The sequence below is a fragment of the Brienomyrus brachyistius genome, chromosome 10, assembly GCF_023856365.1.
Source record: "Brienomyrus brachyistius isolate T26 chromosome 10, BBRACH_0.4, whole genome shotgun sequence".
Classification (NCBI taxonomy): Eukaryota; Metazoa; Chordata; class Actinopteri; order Osteoglossiformes; family Mormyridae; genus Brienomyrus; species Brienomyrus brachyistius.
This window is the reverse complement of record NC_064542.1, coordinates 17,132,753-17,158,398: the sequence shown is the minus strand read 5'-3', so window position 1 is coordinate 17,158,398 and position 25,646 is coordinate 17,132,753. Positions and strand designations below refer to the sequence as shown.

The following is a 25,646-nucleotide window of genomic DNA, read 5'->3' as shown; positions in this document are numbered from 1 at the left end:
CATGTTTGCACGGGTTTAAATTCCGCCTGCTTTCTTCTAAAATAACGCTAAAGTTTTTCTTAAACATTTTGGTGCTTGCTTTTAAAATACGCCGTGGCGCTTGTGCACACATGGCTGCGGCCGGACGGGTCCCCGCTGGACGTGTATCTTGCATTCATTCCGTTATGTTTTATTCCTTAAAAACGTAATTTAAAATACAACATAAATACATGTAATGTATTTTCGTTCTATTAAAGTTTAAAGGCAACCCTTATCACCCAAACCATATGCCCCCCTATCGGCAACACGTGTAATAGACATTTGGAATGTTCCTGACATTTAACATCACCTACTCACATTCAATTGAAAACACATGTACAGGTCTTTTTCGTTTTTAATGCTTTATTTACAAGTATTTACATTTTTAAGTAGTACTGATTGAACATAGAACACTGACTGTCTCATCCACTACTGGCCTTGCTCTTCTCCACCATTGCCTTGTACTCCTCCACCATTGCCTTGTACTTCTCCTTCACCATTGCCTTGTACTCCTCCTCCACCATTGCCTTGTACGTCTCCTTCACCATTGCCTTGTACTCCTCCTCCACCATTGTCTTGTACCCCTCCTCCACCATTGCCTTGTACTCCTCCTCCAGTATTGCCTTATACTCCTCCTCCACCATTGCCTTGTACTCCTCCTCCTCCATTGCCTTGTACTCCTCCTCCTCCATTGCCTTGTACTCCTCCTCCATTGCCTTGTACTCCTCCTTCACCATTGCCTTGTATGTCTCCTTCACCATTGCCTTGTACTCCTCCTCCACCATTGCCTTGTACTCCTCCTCCTCCAGTGCCTTGTACTCCTCCTTCACCATTGCCTTGTACTCCTCCTCCTCCATTGCCTTGTACTCCTCCTCCTCCATTGCCTTGTACTTCTCCTCCTCCTCCATTGCCTTGTACTTCTCCTCCTCCTCCATTGCCTTGTACTTCTCCTCCTCCATTGCCTTGTACTTCTCCTCCTCCTCCATTGCCTTGTACTTCTCCTCCACCTTTGCCTGGCTCTCCTCCTTCTCCACCTTTGCCTGGCTCTCCTCCTTCACTGCCACTGTCTGGCTTTCCTCCTCCACCTCCACTGTCTGGCTTTCCTCCTCCACCTCCACTGTCTGGCTGTCCTCCATCGCCAATGTCTGGCTGTCCTCCATCGCCAATGTCTGGCTATCCTCCTCCATCGCCAATGTCTGGCTATCCTCCTCCATCGCCAATGTCTGGCTATCCTCCTCCATCGCCACTGTCTGGCTCTCCACCACCATTGCCTTTTTTCCTTTCCCTTTTTTTGTAAAAAGCTTCTTCAGCCAGGGTTTCTTTTTCTTTCCTTCTTTATCCTTTTTTCTTTCCTCCTTTGCTTTTATAGCTTCTCCAGCGTCCTTTGGTACCGCTGGCGGCCTAAAGCAATTGAGAAAAATCCACTTCATATTGAGAGATGAGATGAGATGTGTCTTATTCGAAATCAGATTTGTTTTGAACTGATACTGGTGCCTACAGCAGAATTTATACCTTCAGAATGATGACATCAGAGTTGTCACGGTGACATTGTGTTCTAGAACTCAACTGTAGGTGCCATATTTGGTCAGTGGTTCAATTTTTTTTAATTCTCTGCATTTTTTATATGCTTTATTCAGCTCATATTCTGCAGCATATATTGTATGAATTTCCATATTTACCTTAATTAGTTTACTCGCAGATAATATTCTGTACTTGCAAACAATGCAGAAACCTACCAAACATTGCCGGGGCGTTCCTGTGCTCACAGAGCGTAGTGAGCTTTACTTTACTCAGGAGGAGGACAGGCTCACATTTTCTGACCGTGGCCTTGCTGTGCTATATTGTGAAAGGTGCTGAACTTAGTGATGAGACAGTTAATACCCAGATTCTGGAGATCGCCTCCTCAAAGTGAGGCCCAGTGACTTCAAGCTGGGAATCGGGGCTTGCTAAGTTTATGCAATATCACGTGACCGATGACTTCCGATTCATCCTGAGGTGTAAGAGGCTTCGAATCCTGTTGGCTCTTCAAAACTTTTATATAAGTGAGATGATTCTAATTAGCAATGGTAGTGGAGGCCAGTTTAACCAAAGAACCAACCGCCAGGTGATGGGTCACAGCAAGGAGGGGTATGGGGTTGGGTTTCAGTGTTTGGGTACATTTAATGGAGGTGAGATAAAACATTTGGTAAGGTTTAGCAGCGTCTGTAATATCCCTGCATTGTAGGCAGAGCTTTCTGGATAGATTCTGGACACACACACCCTCGTATTGGACAAATTGATTCAGAAAATGGATGGATGAATGGATGGAATGCAGTGTTTTTCATGTGTTTTCATGAGTGGAAGTGAACTTTTATTTATGTGTTTAGTTTATGTGTAGTTAGTTTAGTTGTTCCTGGCAGTAAATACAGTCCCTGGTTTTTATGTGTGCGTCACTGACGAACGTAAGTACTAAGTTTATTGATTATAAGTGATAAGTGACGCTGTGCTAATTTAGTTTACTTAATTGCGCGGCTAGGTTAACGTGACCTAGCTTGCTTACTGTTATAATTATCGCTGACGACTGTACCGTTGTATACCTCGGAAAGATATTTTCGTTTATTTCCCGTCCAATCATTCCCTCTAATACGAATTGCTGCTAATGTAATGTATTGTTGTGGGTATAGCCGAACTTATCAATGTTAAGGCGATGTGGTACAATTATGCATTATGTTAGTGTATTATGGTAATAACCATTGTAAGCACTGTGGTAATTTGTTTTTCCTGTTTGTTTGTTATAGAACCATAAATAAATACAAACTTACTTACTTACCAACCCACTTCGTCTGAGTGTGCATCCCACTGACCTCAAGTAAGATAAGCCAGAGTACAACTAATTGCTACCCCCCTCCTGATTGAGAACGTGTATCTGGTGAAATACGGTCAGCAGCCCCCCCCCCCCCCCCCCCATCCTGAATCGTGACTGATATCCCACAGCGAGTACTACCCTCCTGCAGCAACCCCTTACAGTTTCCCAGGGGAGTGTGGCCCCCCTTTCCCACACCGCATCAAATTTTTCAGTTTCACTCATTTCTCAGTTTATGGGTTATGGGTATGAGCCTGTGTAAAATACAAATTTTTTTTTTTTGCAAACTCCAGCCTGGCTCTTCCATGCTTCTCATTCATGAAGGGCTTCTTTCTTGCTTTATGGGTCTTCAGCGCTGCTTCTAGAAGCCTGTCCTACCATCACGCTTCACACTTAATGTTTTCCATTCCTTTTGAAGGTCACTTGAGGTCATCCTCCGATTTGTTAGACACTGACGGATAAGTTGATGGTCATCTCTGGCATTAGAAGGTTGCTTCTGCCCTCTACCTGGCTGGTTTTTGATTTTTCGCAGTGTCTCCTGCTTCTTCCCCCTGTTCTTGTGTACTGCGGTCTTAGAAACTCACGAGCATGGAAGCAGCCTGCCTCACAGTGTAGCCTTCTGCCAGCAGAACCAGGATTAAACCAGAATTTAACAATGCAGATTTTAAAAAAGTATATAGAGTGGTCTCTTAATTTTTTACAGAGCTGTGTATTGTTTATATGTATCTATTTTATGTTTTGGCTGCATGTTTGAACCTGAGACCAGTTGTCAAATGGAGTCTGTCTGAGAATACTACATTCACACCCCCAAAACCTTCATATCCCAAATACTGCGTCATGAAAGGTGAAAATTGGTAGGTTTATGCTGGTGAAATAATGAAGATAGATGCTGCTGCTTTTAAATCATTAACAAGGTTGTTTATTGAAATGGTTTATTGAAAGGCATCTAACAATTTCAAACACATATGTAAGGAATAATTGACTCCGGGCCGTTGAATTATTAGAAAATAATGCACACCCGAGGTGGTAATGCCGTTACACCTCGGGTGTGCATTATTTTCTAATAATTCAACGGCCCGGAGTCAATTATTCCGCTTATACTACGGTTGCCACACCTCAAGACATCGATCAGATGATATATTTCAAGGGATTTGTCCGGTTTTTCTACTTAAATCGCTATTGTGAGTAGGATTATTTCTTCCGCATCTCATCCAACGACTCTTTTGCTAGTTCCAAAACGTCATTTTAAAGCTGGCCATGGAGGCTTGAGCCGTTGATATCAGACTAATGCAGTTAATAATGAAGTTATTAGAAAGAGAGCGAGAGAGACAGAGAGAGAGCTTGTATGAATTAGGCTACCTCTGTGTGTCCCTCAACAGTGTTCTGAAGCACCGTCTCTAAACTGTAAGTCTGCTTTAAGATGCAGCACTGTTATTACCTCGCTAGTGAGAAATGTCATGTGTAGCCTTTAAGTTGGTACACTAGGCTAACTAATACTGCTGCAGCCCAGTTGTTGAAAGTTTCATATTCACCGTAAATATTAAAATTTGCTTTTGGAAAATCGTCTGTCATGTTGTTGTTTTTGTTAGTCCTGCGTGCTGTATAGGTACTGTATGCTAATTTCCGTTATTACAGTTAACTATGCGAAGTGATATGGAACTGTAATGTGGTCAAGAGAGCTGCCTGGAACTACGTTCGCCATGCGTTTCCCTGAAAATAATTGCACACCTCAGAACGTTCGTCAGCCAATCAGATTCAAGCATTCAACGGTCCCGTAGTATAAGGAGATATAATAGACATTCGCCTCACAATTATATTTTATGTAATTTTATCTTTAAAGTGACCTTATTAAATTTGTTCCCCGAAGTAATAATTTCATCCCACACCCTGAGTGCTTTTGCACGCTGGTTATATGTGCTAACAGCATTTCCTACCCAGGGAGTCTGATCGAAACCCAAAATCAAGCTGCTGCTGTGAGCTCCTGCTGAGCACCCTGCTCGGAGGCATGTACACTCGACGGACGCTACGGAGTGTTGAACAGTGATTTCTATCATCTATATTCTTGTCCTCAGTAGGCGTTATGATGCTGATGTGTCACTGAACGTGTCAGCCAATGTAGTCCATATCTGGTTTGATATCGTACTCCTGGGGATACCTGCATTTCTAGGGACACATTGAACTGCTTATAGACTTTTCCCAGTTTAGACCGTAAACCCGAACTGGACTGTGCATGAGCAGATATGTATCGTTTCCGCTCACTACTGCTTCACGGCAGCTGGGCGATTTCACAAATTGATTTATTGCAGTTTTTTTTTTTTTTAAACAAAGGTTGTACTTAGCACTTATTTGAATTATTGTGTATATATGTGTTTTTAGGGGGCGGCATGGTGCTGCAGTGGTTAGCACTGTTGCCTCACACCTCTGGGACCTGGGTTCGAGTCTCCACCTGGGTCACATGCGTGCGGAGTTTGCATGTTCTCCCCATGTCATCGTGGGGTTTCCTCCGGGTACTCCGGTTTCCCCCCACAATCCAAAAACATGCTGAGGCTAATTGGAGTTACTAAATTGCCCATAGGTGTGCATGTGAGAGTGCATGGTGTGCGAGTGTGCCCTGTGATGGGCTGACCCCCCGTCCTGGGTTGTTCCCTGCCTCATGCCCATTTCTTCCGGGATAGGCTCCGGACCCCCCGTGACCCAGTAGAATAAGCAGTTTGGAAAATGGATGGATATGTGTTTTTAAATTACAAAGATTATTTTATTCAAAAATAGTATTTAGCACGATTTGGCTTATTACAGTTTAATAATAGTTTGTAATTATGACATGTTATAATGTATTTTTAAATTATTATAATCGTATTTTTAAATAATTTGTAATTTAAAAAATAGTCTGTGGTACATTGGGAGGAGCTACAATTTGGTCGTCATTGTTATTATGAATTATGACGTCATAAGCGGGAGGGGGGAGCGTATCCCTTATTCTGATCGGTCGAGGAGTTATCTCCATATACCATACATTGCCGATAGGGGGCCATATGGTTTGGGTGATAAGGGTTGCTGTTAAACTTTAATAGAATAAAAATACATTACATGTATTTATTTGTGTTATTTTTAATTACGTTTTTAAGGAATAATAAAACATGTGGCAGGATGAATGCAAGCTAGCGCATACACATCTAGCGGGGCCCGTCAGGCCGCAGGCACGTGTTGTTAGGAGTAGGCACAAGCGCCACGGCGTATTTTAAAAGAATGTGGGGATCTGATCGGGCTGGTAGGAGTAGTTGCATGGCACTGGTAATTACACTATATTGGCAACCACTTGAGCCAGGTCATATGACCTACCAGGAAGTTATAAAAGGCTGCCAAGATGGAATCTCATTCTCTTGCTGCTGTGTTTTACAACTGGACATGGGGTGGGTTCTTCTCCCCTGTGGGTAAGGAAAGGAGGAGAGGGTTTGTTTGAGAACTTGAATGTTTAATTTCAATTTTACCAGGGTGACTGCTAGCAGCATGTAACTCTTCGTGCAGGACGCGGAGGTGACTGTTTGGAATTTTATCATTTGACGTGATCCCCTACGAGCTGATGGGCTACAGACACTGAGGCTCTGGTCACTTGGGTTATACTGTGGGATTTAAAAGGGTCTATGTTTCTTTGTTGATTGTTTCTTTGTACCTGTAGCATTGGAATGCTTCCTCTTGGTGTTGCTGTGCTGCGAGGGCATTAAGCATTCCTGCAAAGGACCAGACTAGCCACTGTTTTAGGTTTATTTGATAAGCTTGTAAGTTGTAAGTGTAATTGTAGTATTGTATTTTGGGCGGTGGACATCGGCCGCTACCCTCCCCTTATGTTTGTACATGGGATCTTTCTGTACAAGGCCGGATCCGCACAGGCTTTTGCTCTGCTGTTGGGGTGCCACACTGAGTGGACACTGTACTGTTGTGTGTAGTGTTTGTCATGTTGCATGCTGTGTGGTGTTGAGTTTTGCTGTTTTCTTTGTCACCAGGGGCCTCCTGAGCTGAGAGCTGCGTGTGCTGATCTGACCTTACTATCTGGAGGATAGTCAGCTGCCCCCCACCCCCAGCAACCTTCATTTGTCTGATTTTGGATATTTGTAATAAAGTGGATTGGGTTTTATTTTTACATGCCTCTTTGTTGTCTTTGTTACGGGGAGGGTTCGAACTTAGCCACGTTACAGAAGGAACATTAGGGGTTACCAGGAGGTGGCGTAGTCAGAGCAGTGTGGGTATTCTGTGCTTTGGGCACCACAAGAAAGCACCGAAATGTTTTAAAGAAACTTTAGCGTTAATTTAAAAGGAAAAAATAGAATCAAGGAATAACCCTGTTAATTCCTGTTTAAATAAATTAACGCAAGAGAGTCGGCTCCTTAAAGAAAACTGTGTGGCTCTATGCGCATGCGCTACATGAGAGCGAGCCAGAGAGGAGAGCGCATTCGCTAATTTAATCAAGAATTAACCGCGTTATTCCTTGATTCTTGTTGAAATGCTTAGAGCGTTTTACTTTACATTGGCAGAAAAGTGCTTCATTACTTAAACCCCTATAACCATAACGTTTATTTGAAATAACAGGCGCTCCTCTGGTGTCGCCATTTTGAAACGGGCTGGCCAATATCATTTCGACCGCTTTTTTCAAACGGACCTGCCGATTATGGCCGAGCGCTGGGACTCGCTCATTTCGCTGTTTAAATGCTTTCTTCAACCCAACACTGGTAAATACCGCTAATGTTTTTCCTTCTAATTCTTTAAGCATGTTGATTAAATGTAATGGGTTTAAGTGCTTTCTTTTAAAACGACGTGCTGTATGTTAATTGGTTTCGCTTGTGCTTGTTTGAACTCAGCATTTGCTCTTCTGCTGCTTTCGGGCATGTTTGCACGGGTTTAAATTCCGCCTGCTTTCTTCTAAAATAACGCTAAAGTTTTTCTTAAACATTTTGGTGCTTGCTTTTAAAATACGCCGTGGCGCTTGTGCACACATGGCTGCGGCCGGACGGGTCCCCGCTGGACGTGTATCTTGCATTCATTCCGTTATGTTTTATTCCTTAAAAACGTAATTTAAAATACAACATAAATACATGTAATGTATTTTCGTTCTATTAAAGTTTAAAGGCAACCCTTATCACCCAAACCATATGCCCCCCTATCGGCAACACGTGTAATAGACATTTGGAATGTTCCTGACATTTAACATCACCTACTCACATTCAATTGAAAACACATGTACAGGTCTTTTTCGTTTTTAATGCTTTATTTACAAGTATTTACATTTTTAAGTAGTACTGATTGAACATAGAACACTGACTGTCTCATCCACTACTGGCCTTGCTCTTCTCCACCATTGCCTTGTACTCCTCCACCATTGCCTTGTACTTCTCCTTCACCATTGCCTTGTACTCCTCCTCCACCATTGCCTTGTACGTCTCCTTCACCATTGCCTTGTACTCCTCCTCCACCATTGTCTTGTACCCCTCCTCCACCATTGCCTTGTACTCCTCCTCCAGTATTGCCTTATACTCCTCCTCCACCATTGCCTTGTACTCCTCCTCCTCCATTGCCTTGTACTCCTCCTCCTCCATTGCCTTGTACTCCTCCTCCATTGCCTTGTACTCCTCCTTCACCATTGCCTTGTATGTCTCCTTCACCATTGCCTTGTACTCCTCCTCCACCATTGCCTTGTACTCCTCCTCCTCCAGTGCCTTGTACTCCTCCTTCACCATTGCCTTGTACTCCTCCTCCTCCATTGCCTTGTACTCCTCCTCCTCCATTGCCTTGTACTTCTCCTCCTCCTCCATTGCCTTGTACTTCTCCTCCTCCTCCATTGCCTTGTACTTCTCCTCCTCCTCCATTGCCTTGTACTTCTCCTCCACCTTTGCCTGGCTCTCCTCCTTCTCCACCTTTGCCTGGCTCTCCTCCTTCACTGCCACTGTCTGGCTTTCCTCCTCCACCTCCACTGTCTGGCTTTCCTCCTCCACCTCCACTGTCTGGCTGTCCTCCATCGCCAATGTCTGGCTGTCCTCCATCGCCAATGTCTGGCTATCCTCCATCGCCAATGTCTGGCTATCCTCCTCCATCGCCAATGTCTGGCTATCCTCCTCCATCGCCAATGTCTGGCTATCCTCCATCGCCAATGTCTGGCTATCCTCCATCGCCAATGTCTGGCTATCCTCCTCCATCGCCACTGTCTGGCTCTCCACCACCATTGCCTTTTTTCCTTTCCCTTTTTTTGTAAAAAGCTTCTTCAGCCAGGGTTTCTTTTTCTTTCCTTCTTTATCCTTTTTTCTTTCCTCCTTTGCTTTTATAGCTTCTCCAGCGTCCTTTGGTACCGCTGGCGGCCTAAAGCAATTGAGAAAAATCCACTTCATATTGAGAGATGAGATGAGATGTGTCTTATTCGAAATCAGATTTGTTTTGAACTGATACTGGTGCCTACAGCAGAATTTATACCTTCAGAATGATGACATCAGAGTTGTCACGGTGACATTGTGTTCTAGAACTCAACTGTAGGTGCCATATTTGGTCAGTGGTTAAATTTTTTTTAATTCTCTGCATTTTTTATATGCTTTATTCAGCTCATATTCTGCAGCATATATTGTATGAATTTCCATATTTACCTTAATTAGTTTACTCGCAGATAATATTCTGTACTTGCAAACAATGCAGAAACCTACCAAACATTGCCGGGGCGTTCCTGTGCTCACAGAGCGTAGTGAGCTTTACTTTACTCAGGAGGAGGACAGGCTCACATTTTCTGACCGTGGCCTTGCTGTGCTATATTGTGAAAGGTGCTGAACTTAGTGATGAGACAGTTAATACCCAGATTCTGGAGATCGCCTCCTCAAAGTGAGGCCCAGTGACTTCAAGCTGGGAATCGGGGCTTGCTAAGTTTATGCAATATCACGTGACCGATGACTTCCGATTCATCCTGAGGTGTAAGAGGCTTCGAATCCTGTTGGCTCTTCAAAACTTTTATATAAGTGAGATGATTCTAATTAGCAATGGTAGTGGAGGCCAGTTTAACCAAAGAACCAACCGCCAGGTGATGGGTCACAGCAAGGAGGGGTATGGGGTTGGGTTTCAGTGTTTGGGTACATTTAATGGAGGTGAGATAAAACATTTGGTAAGGTTTAGCAGCGTCTGTAATATCCCTGCATTGTAGGCAGAGCTTTCTGGATAGATTCTGGACACACACACCCTCGTATTGGACAAATTGATTCAGAAAATGGATGGATGAATGGATGGAATGCAGTGTTTTTCATGTGTTTTCATGAGTGGAAGTGAACTTTTATTTATGTGTTTAGTTTATGTGTAGTTAGTTTAGTTGTTCCTGGCAGTAAATACAGTCCCTGGTTTTTATGTGTGCGTCACTGACGAACGTAAGTACTAAGTTTATTGATTATAAGTGATAAGTGACGCTGTGCTAATTTAGTTTACTTAATTGCGCGGCTAGGTTAACGTGACCTAGCTTGCTTACTGTTATAATTATCGCTGACGACTGTACCGTTGTATACCTCGGAAAGATATTTTCGTTTATTTCCCGTCCAATCATTCCCTCTAATACGAATTGCTGCTAATGTAATGTATTGTTGTGGGTATAGCCGAACTTATCAATGTTAAGGCGATGTGGTACAATTATGCATTATGTTAGTGTATTATGGTAATAACCATTGTAAGCACTGTGGTAATTTGTTTTTCCTGTTTGTTTGTTATAGAACCATAAATAAATACAAACTTACTTACTTACCAACCCACTTCGTCTGAGTGTGCATCCCACTGACCTCAAGTAAGATAAGCCAGAGTACAACTAATTGCTACCCCCTCCTGATTGAGAACGTGTATCTGGTGAAATACGGTCAGCAGCCCCCCCCCATCCTGAATCGTGACTGATATCCCACAGCGAGTACTACCCTCCTGCAGCAACCCCTTACAGTTTCCCAGGGGAGTGTGGCCCCCCTTTCCCACACCGCATCAAATTTTTCAGTTTCACTCATTTCTCAGTTTATGGGTTATGGGTATGAGCCTGTGTAAAATACAAATTTTTTTTTTTTGCAAACTCCAGCCTGGCTCTTCCATGCTTCTCATTCATGAAGGGCTTCTTTCTTGCTTTATGGGTCTTCAGCGCTGCTTCTAGAAGCCTGTCCCACCATCACGCTTCACACTTAATGTTTTCCATTCCTTTTGAAGGTCACTTGAGGTCATCCTCCGATTTGTTAGACACTGACGGATAAGTTGATGGTCATCTCTGGCATTAGAAGGTTGCTTCTGCCCTCTACCTGGCTGGTTTTTGATTTTTCGCAGTGTCTCCTGCTTCTTCCCCCTGTTCTTGTGTACTGCGGTCTTAGAAACTCACGAGCATGGAAGCAGCCTGCCTCACAGTGTAGCCTTCTGCCAGCAGAACCAGGATTAAACCAGAATTTAACAATGCAGATTTTAAAAAAGTATATAGAGTGGTCTCTTAATTTTTTACAGAGCTGTGTATTGTTTATATGTATCTATTTTATGTTTTGGCTGCATGTTTGAACCTGAGACCAGTTGTCAAATGGAGTCTGTCTGAGAATACTACATTCACACCCCCAAAACCTTCATATCCCAAATACTGCGTCATGAAAGGTGAAAATTGGTAGGTTTATGCTGGTGAAATAATGAAGATAGATGCTGCTGCTTTTAAATCATTAACAAGGTTGTTTATTGAAATGGTTTATTGAAAGGCATCTAACAATTTCAAACACATATGTAAGGAATAATTGACGACGGGCCGTTGAATTATTAGAAAATAATGCACACCCGAGGTGGTAATGCCGTTACACCTCGGGTGTGCATTATTTTCTAATAATTCAACGGCCCGGAGTCAATTATTCCGCTTATACTACGGTTGCCACACCTCAAGACATCGATCAGATGATATATTTCAAGGGATTCGTCCGGTTTTTCTACTTAAATCGCTATTGTGAGTAGGATTATTTCTTCCGCATCTCATCCAACGACTCTTTTGCTAGTTCCAAAACGTCATCTTAAAGCTGGCCATGGAGGCTTGAGCCGTTGATATCAGACTAATGCAGTTAATAATGAAGTTATTAGAAAGAGAGCGAGAGAGACAGAGAGAGAGCTTGTATGAATTAGGCTACCTCTGTGTGTCCCTCAACAGTGTTCTGAAGCACCGTCTCTAAACTGTAAGTCTGCTTTAAGATGCAGCACTGTTATTACCTCGCTAGTGAGAAATGTCATGTGTAGCCTTTAAGTTGGTACACTAGGCTAACTAATACTGCTGCAGCCCAGTTGTTGAAAGTTTCATATTCACCGTAAATATTAAAATTTGCTTTTGGAAAATCGTCTGTCATGTTGTTGTTTTTGTTAGTCCTGCGTGCTGTATAGGTACTGTATGCTAATTTCCATTATTACAGTTAATTATGCGAAGTGATATGGAACTGTAATGTGGTCAAGAGAGCTGCCTGGAACTACGTTCGCCATGCGTTTCCCTGAAAATAATTGCACACCTCAGAACGTTCGTCAGCCAATCAGATTCAAGCATTCAACGGTCCCGTAGTATAAGGAGATATAATAGACATTCGCCTCAGAATTATATTTTATGTAATTTTATCTTTAAAGTGACCTTATTAAATTTGTTCCCCGAAGTAATAATTTCATCCCACACCCTGAGTGCTTTTGCACGCTGGTTATATGTGCTAACAGCATTTCCTACCCAGGGAGTCTGATCGAAACCCAAAATCAAGCTGCTGCTGTGAGCTCCTGCTGAGCACCCTGCTCGGAGGCATGTACACTCGACGGACGCTACGGAGTGTTGAACAGTGATTTCTATCATCTATATTCTTGTCCTCAGTAGGCGTTATGATGCTGATGTGTCACTGAACGTGTCAGCCAATGTAGTCCATATCTGGTTTGATATCGTACTCCTGGGGATACCTGCATTTCTAGGGACACATTGAACTGCTTATAGACTTTTCCCAGTTTAGACCGTAAACCCGAACTGGACTGTGCATGAGCAGATATGTATCGTTTCCGCTCACTACTGCTTCACGGCAGCTGGGCGATTTCACAAATTGATTTATTGCAGTTTTTTTTTTTTTAAACAAAGGTTGTACTTAGCACTTATTTGAATTATTGTGTATATATGTGTTTTTAGGGGGCGGCATGGTGCTGCAGTGGTTAGCACTGTTGCCTCACACCTCTGGGACCTGGGTTCGAGTCTCCACCTGGGTCACATGCGTGCGGAGTTTGCATGTTCTCCCCATGTCATCGTGGGGTTTCCTCCGGGTACTCCGGTTTCCCCCCACAGTCCAAAAACATGCTGAGGCTAATTGGAGTTACTAAATTGCCCATAGGTGTGCATGTGAGAGTGCATGGTGTGCGAGTGTGCCCTGTGATGGGCTGACCCCCCGTCCTGGGTTGTTCCCTGCCTCATGCCCATTTCTTCCGGGATAGGCTCCGGACCCCCCGTGACCCAGTAGAATAAGCAGTTTGGAAAATGGATGGATATGTGTTTTTAAATTACAAAGATTATTTTATTCAAAAATAGTATTTAGCACGATTTGGATTATTACAGTTTAATAATAGTTTGTAATTATGACATGTTATAATGTATTTTTAAATTATTATAATCGTATTTTTAAATAATTTGTAATTTAAAAAATAGTCTGTGGTACATTGGGAGGAGCTACAATTTGGCCGTCATTGTTATTATGAATTATGACGTCATAAGCGGGAGGGGGGAGCGTATCCCTTATTCTGATCGGTCGAGGGGTTATCTCCATATACCATACATTGCCGATAGGGGGCCATATGGTTTGGGTGATAAGGGTTGCTGTTAAACTTTAATAGAATAAAAATACATTACATGTATTTATTTGTGTTATTTTTAATTACGTTTTTAAGGAATAATAAAACATGTGGCAGGATGAATGCAAGCTAGCGCATACACATCTAGCGGGGCCCGTCAGGCCGCAGGCACGTGTTGTTAGGAGTAGGCACAAGCGCCACGGCGTATTTTAAAAGAATGTGGGGATCTGATCGGGCTGGTAGGAGTAGTTGCATGGCACTGGTAATTACACTATATTGGCAACCACTTGAGCCAGGTCATATGACCTACCAGGAAGTTATAAAAGGCTGCCAAGATGGAATCTCATTCTCTTGCTGCTGTGTTTTACAACTGGACATGGGGTGGGTTCTTCTCCCCTGTGGGTAAGGAAAGGAGGAGAGGGTTTGTTTGAGAACTTGAATGTTTAATTTCAATTTTACCAGGGTGACTGCTAGCAGCATGTAACTCTTCGTGCAGGACGCGGAGGTGACTGTTTGGAATTTTATCATTTGACGTGATCCCCTACGAGCTGATGGGCTACAGACACTGAGGCTCTGGTCACTTGGGTTATACTGTGGGATTTAAAAGGGTCTATGTTTCTTTGTTGATTGTTTCTTTGTACCTGTAGCATTGGAATGCTTCCTCTTGGTGTTGCTGTGCTGCGAGGGCATTAAGCATTCCTGCAAAGGACCAGACTAGCCACTGTTTTAGGTTTATTTGATAAGCTTGTAAGTTGTAAGTGTAATTGTAGTATTGTATTTTGGGCGGTGGACATCGGCCGCTACCCTCCCCTTATGTTTGTACATGGGATCTTTCTGTACAAGGCCGGATCCGCACAGGCTTTTGCTCTGCTGTTGGGGTGCCACACTGAGTGGACACTGTACTGTTGTGTGTAGTGTTTGTCATGTTGCATGCTGTGTGGTGTTGAGTTTTGCTGTTTTCTTTGTCACCAGGGGCCTCCTGAGCTGAGAGCTGCGTGTGCTGATCTGACCTTACTATCTGGAGGATAGTCAGCTGCCCCCCACCCCCAGCAACCTTCATTTGTCTGATTTTGGATATTTGTAATAAAGTGGATTGGGTTTTATTTTTACATGCCTCTTTGTTGTCTTTGTTACGGGGAGGGTTCGAACTTAGCCACGTTACAGAAGGAACATTAGGGGTTACCAGGAGGTGGCGTAGTCAGAGCAGTGTGGGTATTCTGTGCTTTGGGCACCACAAGAAAGCACCGAAATGTTTTAAAGAAACTTTAGCGTTAATTTAAAAGGAAAAAAAAGAATCAAGGAATAACCCTGTTAATTCCTGTTTAAATAAATTAACGCAAGAGAGTCGGCTCCTTAAAGAACTGTGTGGCTCTATGCGCATGCGCTACATGAGAGCGAGCCAGAGAGGAGAGCGCATTCGCTAATTTAATCAAGAATTAACCGCGTTATTCCTTGATTCTTGTTGAAATGCTTAGAGCGTTTTACTTTACATTGGCAGAAAAGTGCTTCATTACTTAAACCCCTATAACCATAACGTTTATTTGAAATAACAGGCGCTCCTCTGGTGTCGCCATTTTGAAACGGGCTGGCCAATATCATTTCGACCGCTTTTTTCAAACGGACCTGCCGATTATGGCCGAGCGCTGGGACTCGCTCATTTCGCTGTTTAAATGCTTTCTTCAACCCAACACTGGTAAATACCGCTAATGTTTTTCCTTCTAATTCTTTAAGCATGTTGATTAAATGTAATGGGTTTAAGTGCTTTCTTTTAAAACGACGTGCTGTATGTTAATTGGTTTCGCTTGTGCTTGTTTGAACTCAGCATTTGCTCTTCTGCTGCTTTCGGGCATGTTTGCACGGGTTTAAATTCCGCCTGCTTTCTTCTAAAATAACGCTAAAGTTTTTCTTAAACATTTTGGTGCTTGCTTTTAAAATACGCCGTGGCGCTTGTGCACACATGGCTGCGGCCGGACGGGTCCCCGCTGGACGTGTATCTTGCATTCATTCCGTTATGTTTTATTCCTTAAAAACGTAATTTAAAATACAACATAAATACATGTAATGTATTTTCGTTCTATTAAAGTTTAAAGGCAACCCTTATCACCCAAACCATATGCCCCCCTATCGGCAACACGTGTAATAGACATTTGGAATGTTCCTGACATTTAACATCACCTACTCACATTCAATTGAAAACACATGTACAGGTCTTTTTCGTTTTTAATGCTTTATTTACAAGTATTTACATTTTTAAGTAGTACTGATTGAACATAGAACACTGACTGTCTCATCCACTACTGGCCTTGCTCTTCTCCACCATTGCCTTGTACTCCTCCACCATTGCCTTGTACTTCTCCTTCACCATTGCCTTGTACTCCTCCTCCACCATTGCCTTGTACGTCTCCTTCACCATTGCCTTGTACTCCTCCTCCACCATTGTCTTGTACCCCTCCTCCACCATTGCCTTGTACTCCTCCTCCAGTATTGCCTTGTACTCCTCCTCCACCATTGCCTTGTACTCCTCCTCCTCCATTGCCTTGTACTCCTCCTCCATTACCTTGTACTCCTCCTTCACCATTGCCTTGTATGTCTCCTTCACCATTGCCTTGTACTCCTCCTCCACCATTGCCTTGTACTCCTCCTCCTCCAGTGCCTTGTACTCCTCCTTCACCATTGCCTTGTACTCCTCCTCCTCCATTGCCTTGTACTCCTCCTCCTCCATTGCCTTGTACTCCTCCTCCTCCATTGCCTTGTACTCCTCCTCCTCCTCCATTGTCTTGTACTTCTCCTCCTCCTCCATTGCCTTGTACTTCTCCTTCTCCACCTTTGCCTGGCTCTCCTCCTTCTCCACCTTTGCCTGGCTCTCCTCCTTCACTGCCACTGTCTGGCTTTCCTCCTCCACCTCCACTGTCTGGCTGTCCTCCATCGCCAATGTCTGGCTGTCCTCCATCGCCAATGTCTGGCTGTCCTCCATCGCCAATGTCTGGCTATCCTCCATCGCCAATGTCTGGCTATCCTCCTCCATCGCCAATGTCTGGCTATCCTCCATCGCCAATGTCTGGCTATCCTCCATCGCCAATGTCTGGCTATCCTCCTCCATCGCCACTGTCTGGCTCTCCACCACCATTGCCTTTTTTCCTTTCCCTTTTTTTGTAAAAAGCTTCTTCAGCCAGGGTTTCTTTTTCTTTCCTTCTTTATCCTTTTTTCTTTCCTCCTTTGCTTTTATAGCTTCTCCAGCGTCCTTTGGTACCGCTGGCGGCCTAAAGCAATTGAGAAAAATCCACTTCATATTGAGAGATGAGATGAGATGTGTCTTATTCGAAATCAGATTTGTTTTGAACTGATACTGGTGCCTACAGCAGAATTTATACCTTCAGAATGATGACATCAGAGTTGTCACGGTGACATTGTGTTCTAGAACTCAACTGTAGGTGCCATATTTGGTCAGTGGTTCAATTTTTTTTAATTCTCTGCATTTTTTATATGCTTTATTCAGCTCATATTCTGCAGCATATATTGTATGAATTTCCATATTTACCTTAATTAGTTTACTCGCAGATAATATTCTGTACTTGCAAACAATGCAGAAACCTACCAAACATTGCCGGGGCGTTCCTGTGCTCACAGAGCGTAGTGAGCTTTACTTTACTCAGGAGGAGGACAGGCTCACATTTTCTGACCGTGGCCTTGCTGTGCTATATTGTGAAAGGTGCTGAACTTAGTGATGAGACAGTTAATACCCAGATTCTGGAGATCGCCTCCTCAAAGTGAGGCCCAGTAACTTCAAGCTGGGAATCAGGGCTTGCTAAGTTTATGCAATATCACGTGACCGATGACTTCCGATTCATCCTGAGGTGTAAGAGGCTTCGAATCCTGTTGGCTCTTCAAAACTTTTATATAAGTGAGATGATTCTAATTAGCAATGGTAGTGGAGGCCAGTTTAACCAAAGAACCAACCGCCAGGTGATGGGTCACAGCAAGGAGGGGTATGGGGTTGGGTTTCAGTGTTTGGGTACATTTAATGGAGGTGAGATAAAACATTTGGTAAGGTTTAGCAGCGTCTGTAATATCCCTGCATTGTAGGCAGAGCTTTCTGGATAGATTCTGGACACACACACCCTCGTATTGGACAAATTGATTCAGAAAATGGATGGATGAATGGATGGAATGCAGTGTTTTTCATGTGTTTTCATGAGTGGAAGTGAACTTTTATTTATGTGTTTAGTTTATGTGTAGTTAGTTTAGTTGTTCCTGGCAGTAAATACAGTCCCTGGTTTTTATGTGTGCGTCACTGACGAACGTAAGTACTAAGTTTATTGATTATAAGTGATAAGTGACGCTGTGCTAATTTAGTTTACTTAATTGCGCGGCTAGGTTAACGTGACCTAGCTTGCTTACTGTTATAATTATCGCTGACGACTGTACCGTTGTATACCTCGGAAAGATATTTTCGTTTATTTCCCGTCCAATCATTCCCTCTAATACGAATTGCTGCTAATGTAATGTATTGTTGTGGGTATAGCCGAACTTATCAATGTTAAGGCGATGTGGTACAATTATGCATTATGTTAGTGTATTATGGTAATAACCATTGTAAGCACTGTGGTAATTTGTTTTTCCTGTTTGTTTGTTATAGAACCATAAATAAATACAAACTTACTTACTTACCAACCCACTTCGTCTGAGTGTGCATCCCACTGACCTCAAGTAAGATAAGCCAGAGTACAACTAATTGCTACCCCCTCCTGATTGAGAACGTGTATCTGGTGAAATACGGTCAGCAGCCCCCCCCCCCCCCCCATCCTGAATCGTGACTGATATCCCACAGCGAGTACTACCCTCCTGCAGCAACCCCTTACAGTTTCCCAGGGGAGTGTGGCCCCCCTTTCCCACACCGCATCAAATTTTTCAGTTTCACTCATTTCTCAGTTTATGGGTTATGGGTATGAGCCTGTGTAAAATACAAATTATTTTTTTTTGCAAACTCCAGCCTGGCTCTTCCATGCTTCTCATTCATGAAGGGCTTCTTTCTTGCTTTATGGGTCTTCAGCGCTGCTTCTAGAAGCCTGTCCTACCATCACGCTTCACACTTAATGTTTTCCATTCCTTTTGAAGGTCACTTGAGGTCATCCTCCGATTTGTTAGACACTGACGGATAAGTTGATGGTCATCTCTGGCATTAGAAGGTTGCTTCTGCCCTCTACCTGGCTGGTTTTTGATTTTTCGCAGTGTCTCCTGCTTCTTCCCCCTGTTCTTGTGTACTGCGGTCTTAGAAACTCACGAGCATGGAAGCAGCCTGCCTCACAGTGTAGCCTTCTGCCAGCAGAACCAGGATTAAACCAGAATTTAACAATGCAGATTTTAAAAAAGTATATAGAGTGGTCTCTTAATTTTTTACAGAGCTGTGTATTGTTTATATGTATCTATTTTATGTTTTGGCTGCATGTTTGAACCTGAGACCAGTTGTCAAATGGAGTCTGTCTGAGAATACTACATTCACACCCCCAAAACCTTCATATCCCAAATACTGCGTCATGAAAGGTGAAAATTGGTAGGTTTATGCTGGTGAAATAATGAAGATAGATGCTGCTGCTTTTAAATCATTAACAAGGTTGTTTATTGAAATGGTTTATTGAAAGGCATCTAACAATTTCAAACACATATGTAAGGAATAATTGACTCCGGGCCGTTGAATTATTAGAAAATAATGCACACCCGAGGTGGTAATGCCGTTACACCTCGGGTGTGCATTATTTTCTAATAATTCAACGGCCCGGAGTCAATTATTCCGCTTATACTACGGTTGCCACACCTCAAGACATCGATCAGATGATATATTTCAAGGGATTTGTCCGGTTTTTCTACTTAAATCGCTATTGTGAGTAGGATTATTTCTTCCGCATCTCATCCAACGACTCTTTTGCTAGTTCCAAAACGTCATTTTAAAGCTGGCCATGGAGGCTTGAGCCGTTGATATCAGACTAATGCAGTTAATAATGAAGTTATTAGAAAGAGAGCGAGAGAGACAGAGAGAGAGCTTGTATGAATTAGGCTACCTCTGTGTGTCCCTCAACAGTGTTCTGAAGCACCGTCTCTAAACTGTAAGTCTGCTTTAAGATGCAGCACTGTTATTACCTCGCTAGTGAGAAATGTCATGTGTAGCCTTTAAGTTGGTACACTAGGCTAACTAATACTGCTGCAGCCCAGTTGTTGAAAGTTTCATATTCACCATAAATATTAAAATTTGCTTTTGGAAAATCGTCTGTCATGTTGTTGTTTTTGTTAGTCCTGCGTGCTGTATAGGTACTGTATGCTAATTTCCGTTATTACAGTTAACTATGCGAAGTGATATGGAACTGTAATGTGGTCAAGAGAGCTGCCTGGAACTACGTTCGCCATGCGTTTCCCTGAAAATAATTGCACACCTCAGAACGTTCGTCAGCCAATCAGATTCAAGCATTCAACGGTCCCGTAGTATAAGGAGATATAATAGACATTCGCCTCACAATTATATTTTATGTAATTTTATCTTTAAAGTGACCTTATTAAATTTGTTCCCCGAAGTAATAATTTCATCCCACACCCTGAGTGCTTTTGCACGCTGGTTATATGTGCTAACAGCATTTCCTACCCAGGGAGTCTGATCGAAACCCAAAATCAAGCTGCTGCTGTGAGCTCCTGCTGAGCACCCTGCTCGGAGGCATGTACACTCGACGGACGCTACGGAGTGTTGAACAGTGATTTCTATCATCTATATTCTTGTCCTCAGTAGGCGTTATGATGCTGATGTGTCACTGAACGTGTCAGCCAATGTAGTCCATATCTGGTTTGATATCGTACTCCTGGGGATACCTGCATTTCTAGGGACACATTGAACTGCTTATAGACTTTTCCCAGTTTAGACCGTAAACCCGAACTGGACTGTGCATGAGCAGATATGTATCGTTTCCGCTCACTACTGCTTCACGGCAGCTGGGCGATTTCACAAATTGATTTATTGCAGTTTTTTTTTTTTTAAACAAAGGTTGTACTTAGCACTTATTTGAATTATTGTGTATATATGTGTTTTTAGGGGGCGGCATGGTGCTGCAGTGGTTAGCACTGTTGCCTCACACCTCTGGGACCTGGGTTCGAGTCTCCACCTGGGTCACATGCGTGCGGAGTTTGCATGTTCTCCCCATGTCATCGTGGGGTTTCCTCCGGGTACTCCGGTTTCCCCCCACAGTCCAAAAACATTCTGAGCCTAACTGGAGTTGCTAAATTGCTCGTAGGTGTGCATGTGTGTGTGAATGGTGTGTGAGTGTGCCCTGCGATGGGCTGGCTCCCCATCCTGGGTTGTTCCCTGCCTCCTGCCCATTGCTTCCGGGATAGGCTCCGGACTCCCCACCACCCAGTAGAATAAGCGGTTTGGAAAATGGATGGATGGATGGATGATAGGTCTCTTTGGGTCAAGGTCAAAGTTCATCTCACAAAAGGTTTTTTATTTTTTTTTTACTACATTTGATTATTTAAAAACAGCAAAGGGTTTAGAATAACGAGCTGATTATTTGTAATAAAATATATACTTATATGTGCTATTTGTATACAGACATTTTACTTGGTCCTCTTCATGAGAAAAGTGTTCAAGTTCTTTTTGAGCCTCAAAAAGGTATCTGGGGGTAATTTTGAAACTACACAAAACTCGCTTAAGCTATAGTTGAACCAAGTAGCTACATTAATAAATTATAATAAAACATGTCTGAGCTCTGGGAGGTGTGTATAATTCATATGTCAATTTGAAATGATGCTGCTTTATTGGAATTCTCTTTTCACCTACCCTATCTTGCTCTCTGTGACACAGATGTAGGTGAGAGTAAGCTTGGCGGAGAAGGGCGGCCAGCTGCAGAGGTCCACATGGAGATGAGGTTTAAGAGCCTTTCCTGAAGTCATTATTCTGCTAAGGCCAGGCTCAAACTGATGATCTTCCAGTGATGGACATAGAGATTTAGCTAACTGAACATCATCAAAACCAAAAATTACGATGCAAAAACTTTTTCTTTTGAAAAATCTTTTGAATTAAAATGGAATGACCTTGCGGGGCGGCATGGTGGTCCCAGGTTCGAGTCTCCGCCTGGATCACATGTGTGTGGAGTTTAAATGTTCTCCCCATGTCGTCGTGGGGATTCCTCCAGGTACTCCGGTTTCCCCCCACAGTCCAAAAACATGCGGAGGCTAATTGGAGTTGCTAAATTGCCCGTAGGTCACAGGGGGTCCAGAGACTATCCCGGAAGCAATGGGCACGAGGCAGGGAGCAACCCAGGATGGGGGGCCAGCCCATCGCAGGGCACACTCACACACCAATCACTCACACATGCACGCCTACGGGCAATTTAGCATCTCCAATTAGCCTCAGCATGTTTTTGGACTGTGGGGGAAACCGGAGTACCCGGAGGAAACCCCACGACGACATGGGGAGAACATGCTAACTCTACACACATGTGACCCAGGCGGAGACTCGAACCCGGGTCCCAGAGGTGTGAGGCAACAGTGCTAACCACTGCACCACCATGCTGCCCCCTATAATTAATATATTAAGTATAATTAATTTATCTAGCAAGAAAAGGGGGTTACACTCGCAATGACTTTGGCAAGAAGGTAGAACATGCACTTAATTTACATTGTGAACTGAAATGAGCAGAAAAACTTCTAAAAATGAATGCATGAGAATCAATCAATGAAAGCGAAATGTTACAGTGAAATCCAGTGTTTGAACTTTGTACAATTAACATTATCCCAACTTATTAGGTGTATTAAAATTATGTCATTTATAGCTCTAATTTAGCCCTCAATCATTTTCTCCAAATAGCTACAACTATGACAGTGTTAAGATCAAATAACACAAAACTAGATCAAATAAAAAAAAATCTTTCAATTTTATTGCATGTAACCCATAATAGACAATCAATTAGTTTAATAAGATGTATACTCATTTCTTCAGTTGTATTGTAATGTCAATTGTTTTATGTTTTATTCTATCAATTTAACAATGAGGTTGTATGATATGACGTAAATCTTAGTTTTATTAGTAGCACGGACTGAAAATTTAGAATGCATTGTTGATAAATTAATAATGTATCCAACTGCATAGTCCAAACAAGCTTATATGCTACAGCGTAGGCTGCTATGTATTATTCCAAACCAGTTTCTAGTCATTACCAACAAAAGCCCTCACATCTACCTCATTATGCGTAGAATGGCTACCAACCAGGCAAGTATCCTGGTCAGGTAGTTCTGTTGATGGCCCCTGCCCTAAACAATGTGGTGGTGTAAGTATGAAGTGTATGTATAGGAAAATATGGGAGAAACCACGTCCCCACGTCCACTGGGAAACATGCAATGCATGCAGTGTGATGGTAGAATATTCTGGTCACCTTTTTCTGTCCCACTCTCGCAGAACCACAAGTAATTGCACTGCTTAGGATTGTGAGGACACATTACTTCCATGGAACCTATTTTTACTCATCTCAAATTGAAGCAATCATAATTTTTTTAACTGATAAGTATTTTAAACTGAAGGTACCCCCTGGACAGGGTGCCAGTCCATCGCAGGGCACAGGGCTGGGGGGTGCAAGTCCATCGCAGGGCACAGGGCTGGGGGGTGCCAGTCCATCGCAGGGCACAGGGTTGGGGTGCTCCCTGGACAGGATGCCAGTCCTCCCTTCACCAGTGTGAAGATCTGACCCCTTTCTAACAAAAAGAACACAATCCCAGGCAAATACGGAAATGTTTTTGTTTTTACTTTTGTAAAAATACAAAGATCCCATTCAGATGTGACATTAAGGCAGGGCACAGATGTGCAGTCAGCTCACAGATATGCAGTCAGCTCACAGATGTGCAGTCAGCTCACAGATGTGCCCACGGACATGTCCAGGGCAGGGAGTGCAGTCTGCGCAGCTCGCTGCTCGGCTCTGATTTGCTGATTGGTAGCCTGTGTTCCCAGCATTTCTGTTCCTCCCCGCCTCACTCGCCATTGCAGTATGGTGGTGTCCTTTCCCCCCATGGACAGCAGGTGGCTGTCATTGTGAGTGAAGTCCACGTTGGTCACATGACTGCCGTGGCCCTCGTACCGGTGACTGGGGGCCTGAAGGGAAGAGAGACAAAACACCAGCTAGCCACATCCTACCCCACTGACCACAGACAGGGTGCTGCAAGGGCCATACACACTAATTTCCAATATCAAATCTCTATGGGTCCTCTGTGAGTGTTCAGCACTGCAATATCGCACATTCTGCTGCCATTTTCACGGATTAAGGATGTATAATATATCACTAATATCTGTGTTAGTACATTGCTGAATCCTTACACAGAAAGGAGATCCAACTTTATTGGGATAAATATTCACATAGATTAACGATCATGTGTGAATATTTCATGAATCTTCATGACATGACAAAGATCACATGACTTAAGTAAACCTTAACCGGCATATTCCTTAATGTCGACTGGTTCAGCGAGCAGCATTTAAAAATCCTGTGGATATGTGGATGAAATCCAAGATGGCGAATTTGAAACATGTCACAGGGGTAAGGGTGGTGACCCCTCCCCTTCCTCCCCTGCCACGGGGCTGACCTTGGGCTTGGGGCAGGGGTACTGGAACAGGTGCACCCTGCAGAAGTCGTCAGCCACGGCTACCATCTTCTCACAGTGGGAGCGACACAGGGCGTTGATGTCCGTACCATCTGATCCCTCTGGCCACACACCTGCAGGGGGCACTAGAGCTCCAGCACACATGATACTCTCCACTAACATGGACATAGACTATCTCAGCTGCTATTTCCACTGACAGTGTTTCCCCTACCATTATATGAGAGGGTCACCCCAACAGCACCTCCCGCCCCGCCTTGAAGTTAATTTTATTTTATTTTATTTTATTTTCTATATAGCACCAGATCACAACAGAAGTCATTTAAGGTTACCTTTCCTATAGAACATGTCTATACATTGTCCTTTTATTAAACAAACTAAATAGCCTTATGTTATTTATCTTATTTACACAACGGCTTGTAATTTTTCTCTCTACACGGTGGCGCGTTTACAATTCTCTGCTCTCTGTATCGCGCATGGCGGAGCTCTGCCCCAATGCGCGCGCACAGCGACGTGCAGGCACACACAGGTGAGCGCACTCCCACCAGCAGACAGAGAGCGCGCGTCGGAGAATATGTCGCGTCAACTACCCAGTCAACAGTGTAAGCTGTGAGAGGGACTTCTCAACCATGAACAGGGTAATGAATACGTTTCACTATGGGATTTTCTGCTTTAAACTATCACTATTTTAAGCTACCAGCTATCACCTTTAAAGCCGGACAGTTAATGTATTTGCAGGTCAAGACAAACATCCACAATAGGCTGCAGCCTGCATGCGGATCTCAATAAATGGGCCAAGCGTTTCTAACTTCCCATATCAAGAGAAATGTTCTCCCAGAAGCCCAGAAAGATACAGTGCAGTGAGAAAAGCTGCACACTTTGTGGATTATTGTCATAAAAAGAAATGTTCTGATGTTTAGTTCAACTGCTATACTGACTGTTGTCATTAAAAGAAACACATGAACACCATAAATCCTGTCAGTGCCCGTCTGCCCCCCCTCCAAAAGTTGTAAAGCTAGGGGAAACACTGACTTTAAAACTATAGGTGATGGAACTTACTGTACAAACGTGATGTGCTAATAGAATGATTTACTACCTTTATGCATCTGAACAGAGTCTGCTGTTACTCATTGTACTTAACCAATCAAAAGAGATAAGTGTCCAAAGTCCTTTGGACAGCTCCAGAGTTCCTTCTTACCCATGACGTGGAACCCCAGCACACAGGTGTAGGACGCCCACTCGCGGTCCCTGCTGTCGTAGCGGTTCCTCAGCAGCCTGCACCCCCTGGCCACATCCCCTGTGCAATGCTGAATTCCTCAGACACTGGTCCTCTAGTAAAGTTTACTTTCCACAAGTATTT

The 25,646-nt window shown here is 43.3% G+C and overlaps 2 protein-coding genes across 7 annotated transcripts in view; both read right to left on the bottom strand.

Annotated features, from left to right (window-relative positions):
* Positions 1-363: 363 nt before the first annotated feature.
* LOC125750896 (trichohyalin-like) lies at positions 364-17,010 on the bottom strand. 4 transcript variants are annotated; one of them, XM_049029239.1, is made up of 3 exons: positions 16,221-17,010; positions 714-980; positions 364-665 (listed from the first exon to the last, which is right to left on the bottom strand). In XM_049029239.1, the coding sequence occupies exons 1-3, from the start codon at positions 16,950-16,952 to the stop codon at positions 441-443; spliced, it is 1,224 nt and encodes a 407-aa protein (XP_048885196.1). In that variant the 5' UTR covers positions 16,953-17,010; the 3' UTR covers positions 364-440. The 4 variants fall into 4 exon arrangements, with proteins under 4 accessions (XP_048885196.1, XP_048885195.1, XP_048885199.1 ...); XM_049029238.1 differs by having other exon boundaries at positions 364-980; XM_049029242.1 differs by lacking the exons at positions 364-665; positions 714-980 and adding an exon at positions 8,102-8,721 and having other exon boundaries at positions 16,467-17,010.
* Positions 17,011-22,556: 5,546 nt separating this feature from the next.
* LOC125750849 (echinoderm microtubule-associated protein-like 3) overlaps positions 22,557-25,646 on the bottom strand; it is a 37,865-nt gene continuing 34,775 nt past the window's right edge. Inside the window, exons 22-25 of one of the 3 annotated variants that reach the window (XM_049029161.1) lie at positions 25,485-25,583; positions 24,272-24,402; positions 23,512-23,783; positions 22,557-23,389 (exon numbers count right to left, since the gene is read on the bottom strand). In XM_049029161.1, coding sequence (XP_048885118.1) covers positions 23,541-23,783; positions 24,272-24,402; positions 25,485-25,583 — 473 coding nt within the window. In that variant the 3' untranslated portion in view covers positions 22,557-23,389; positions 23,512-23,540. The remainder of the gene's footprint in view (positions 23,390-23,511; positions 23,784-24,271; positions 24,403-25,484; positions 25,584-25,646) is intronic. The other 2 variants (XM_049029162.1, XM_049029163.1) reach the window with 2 other exon arrangements.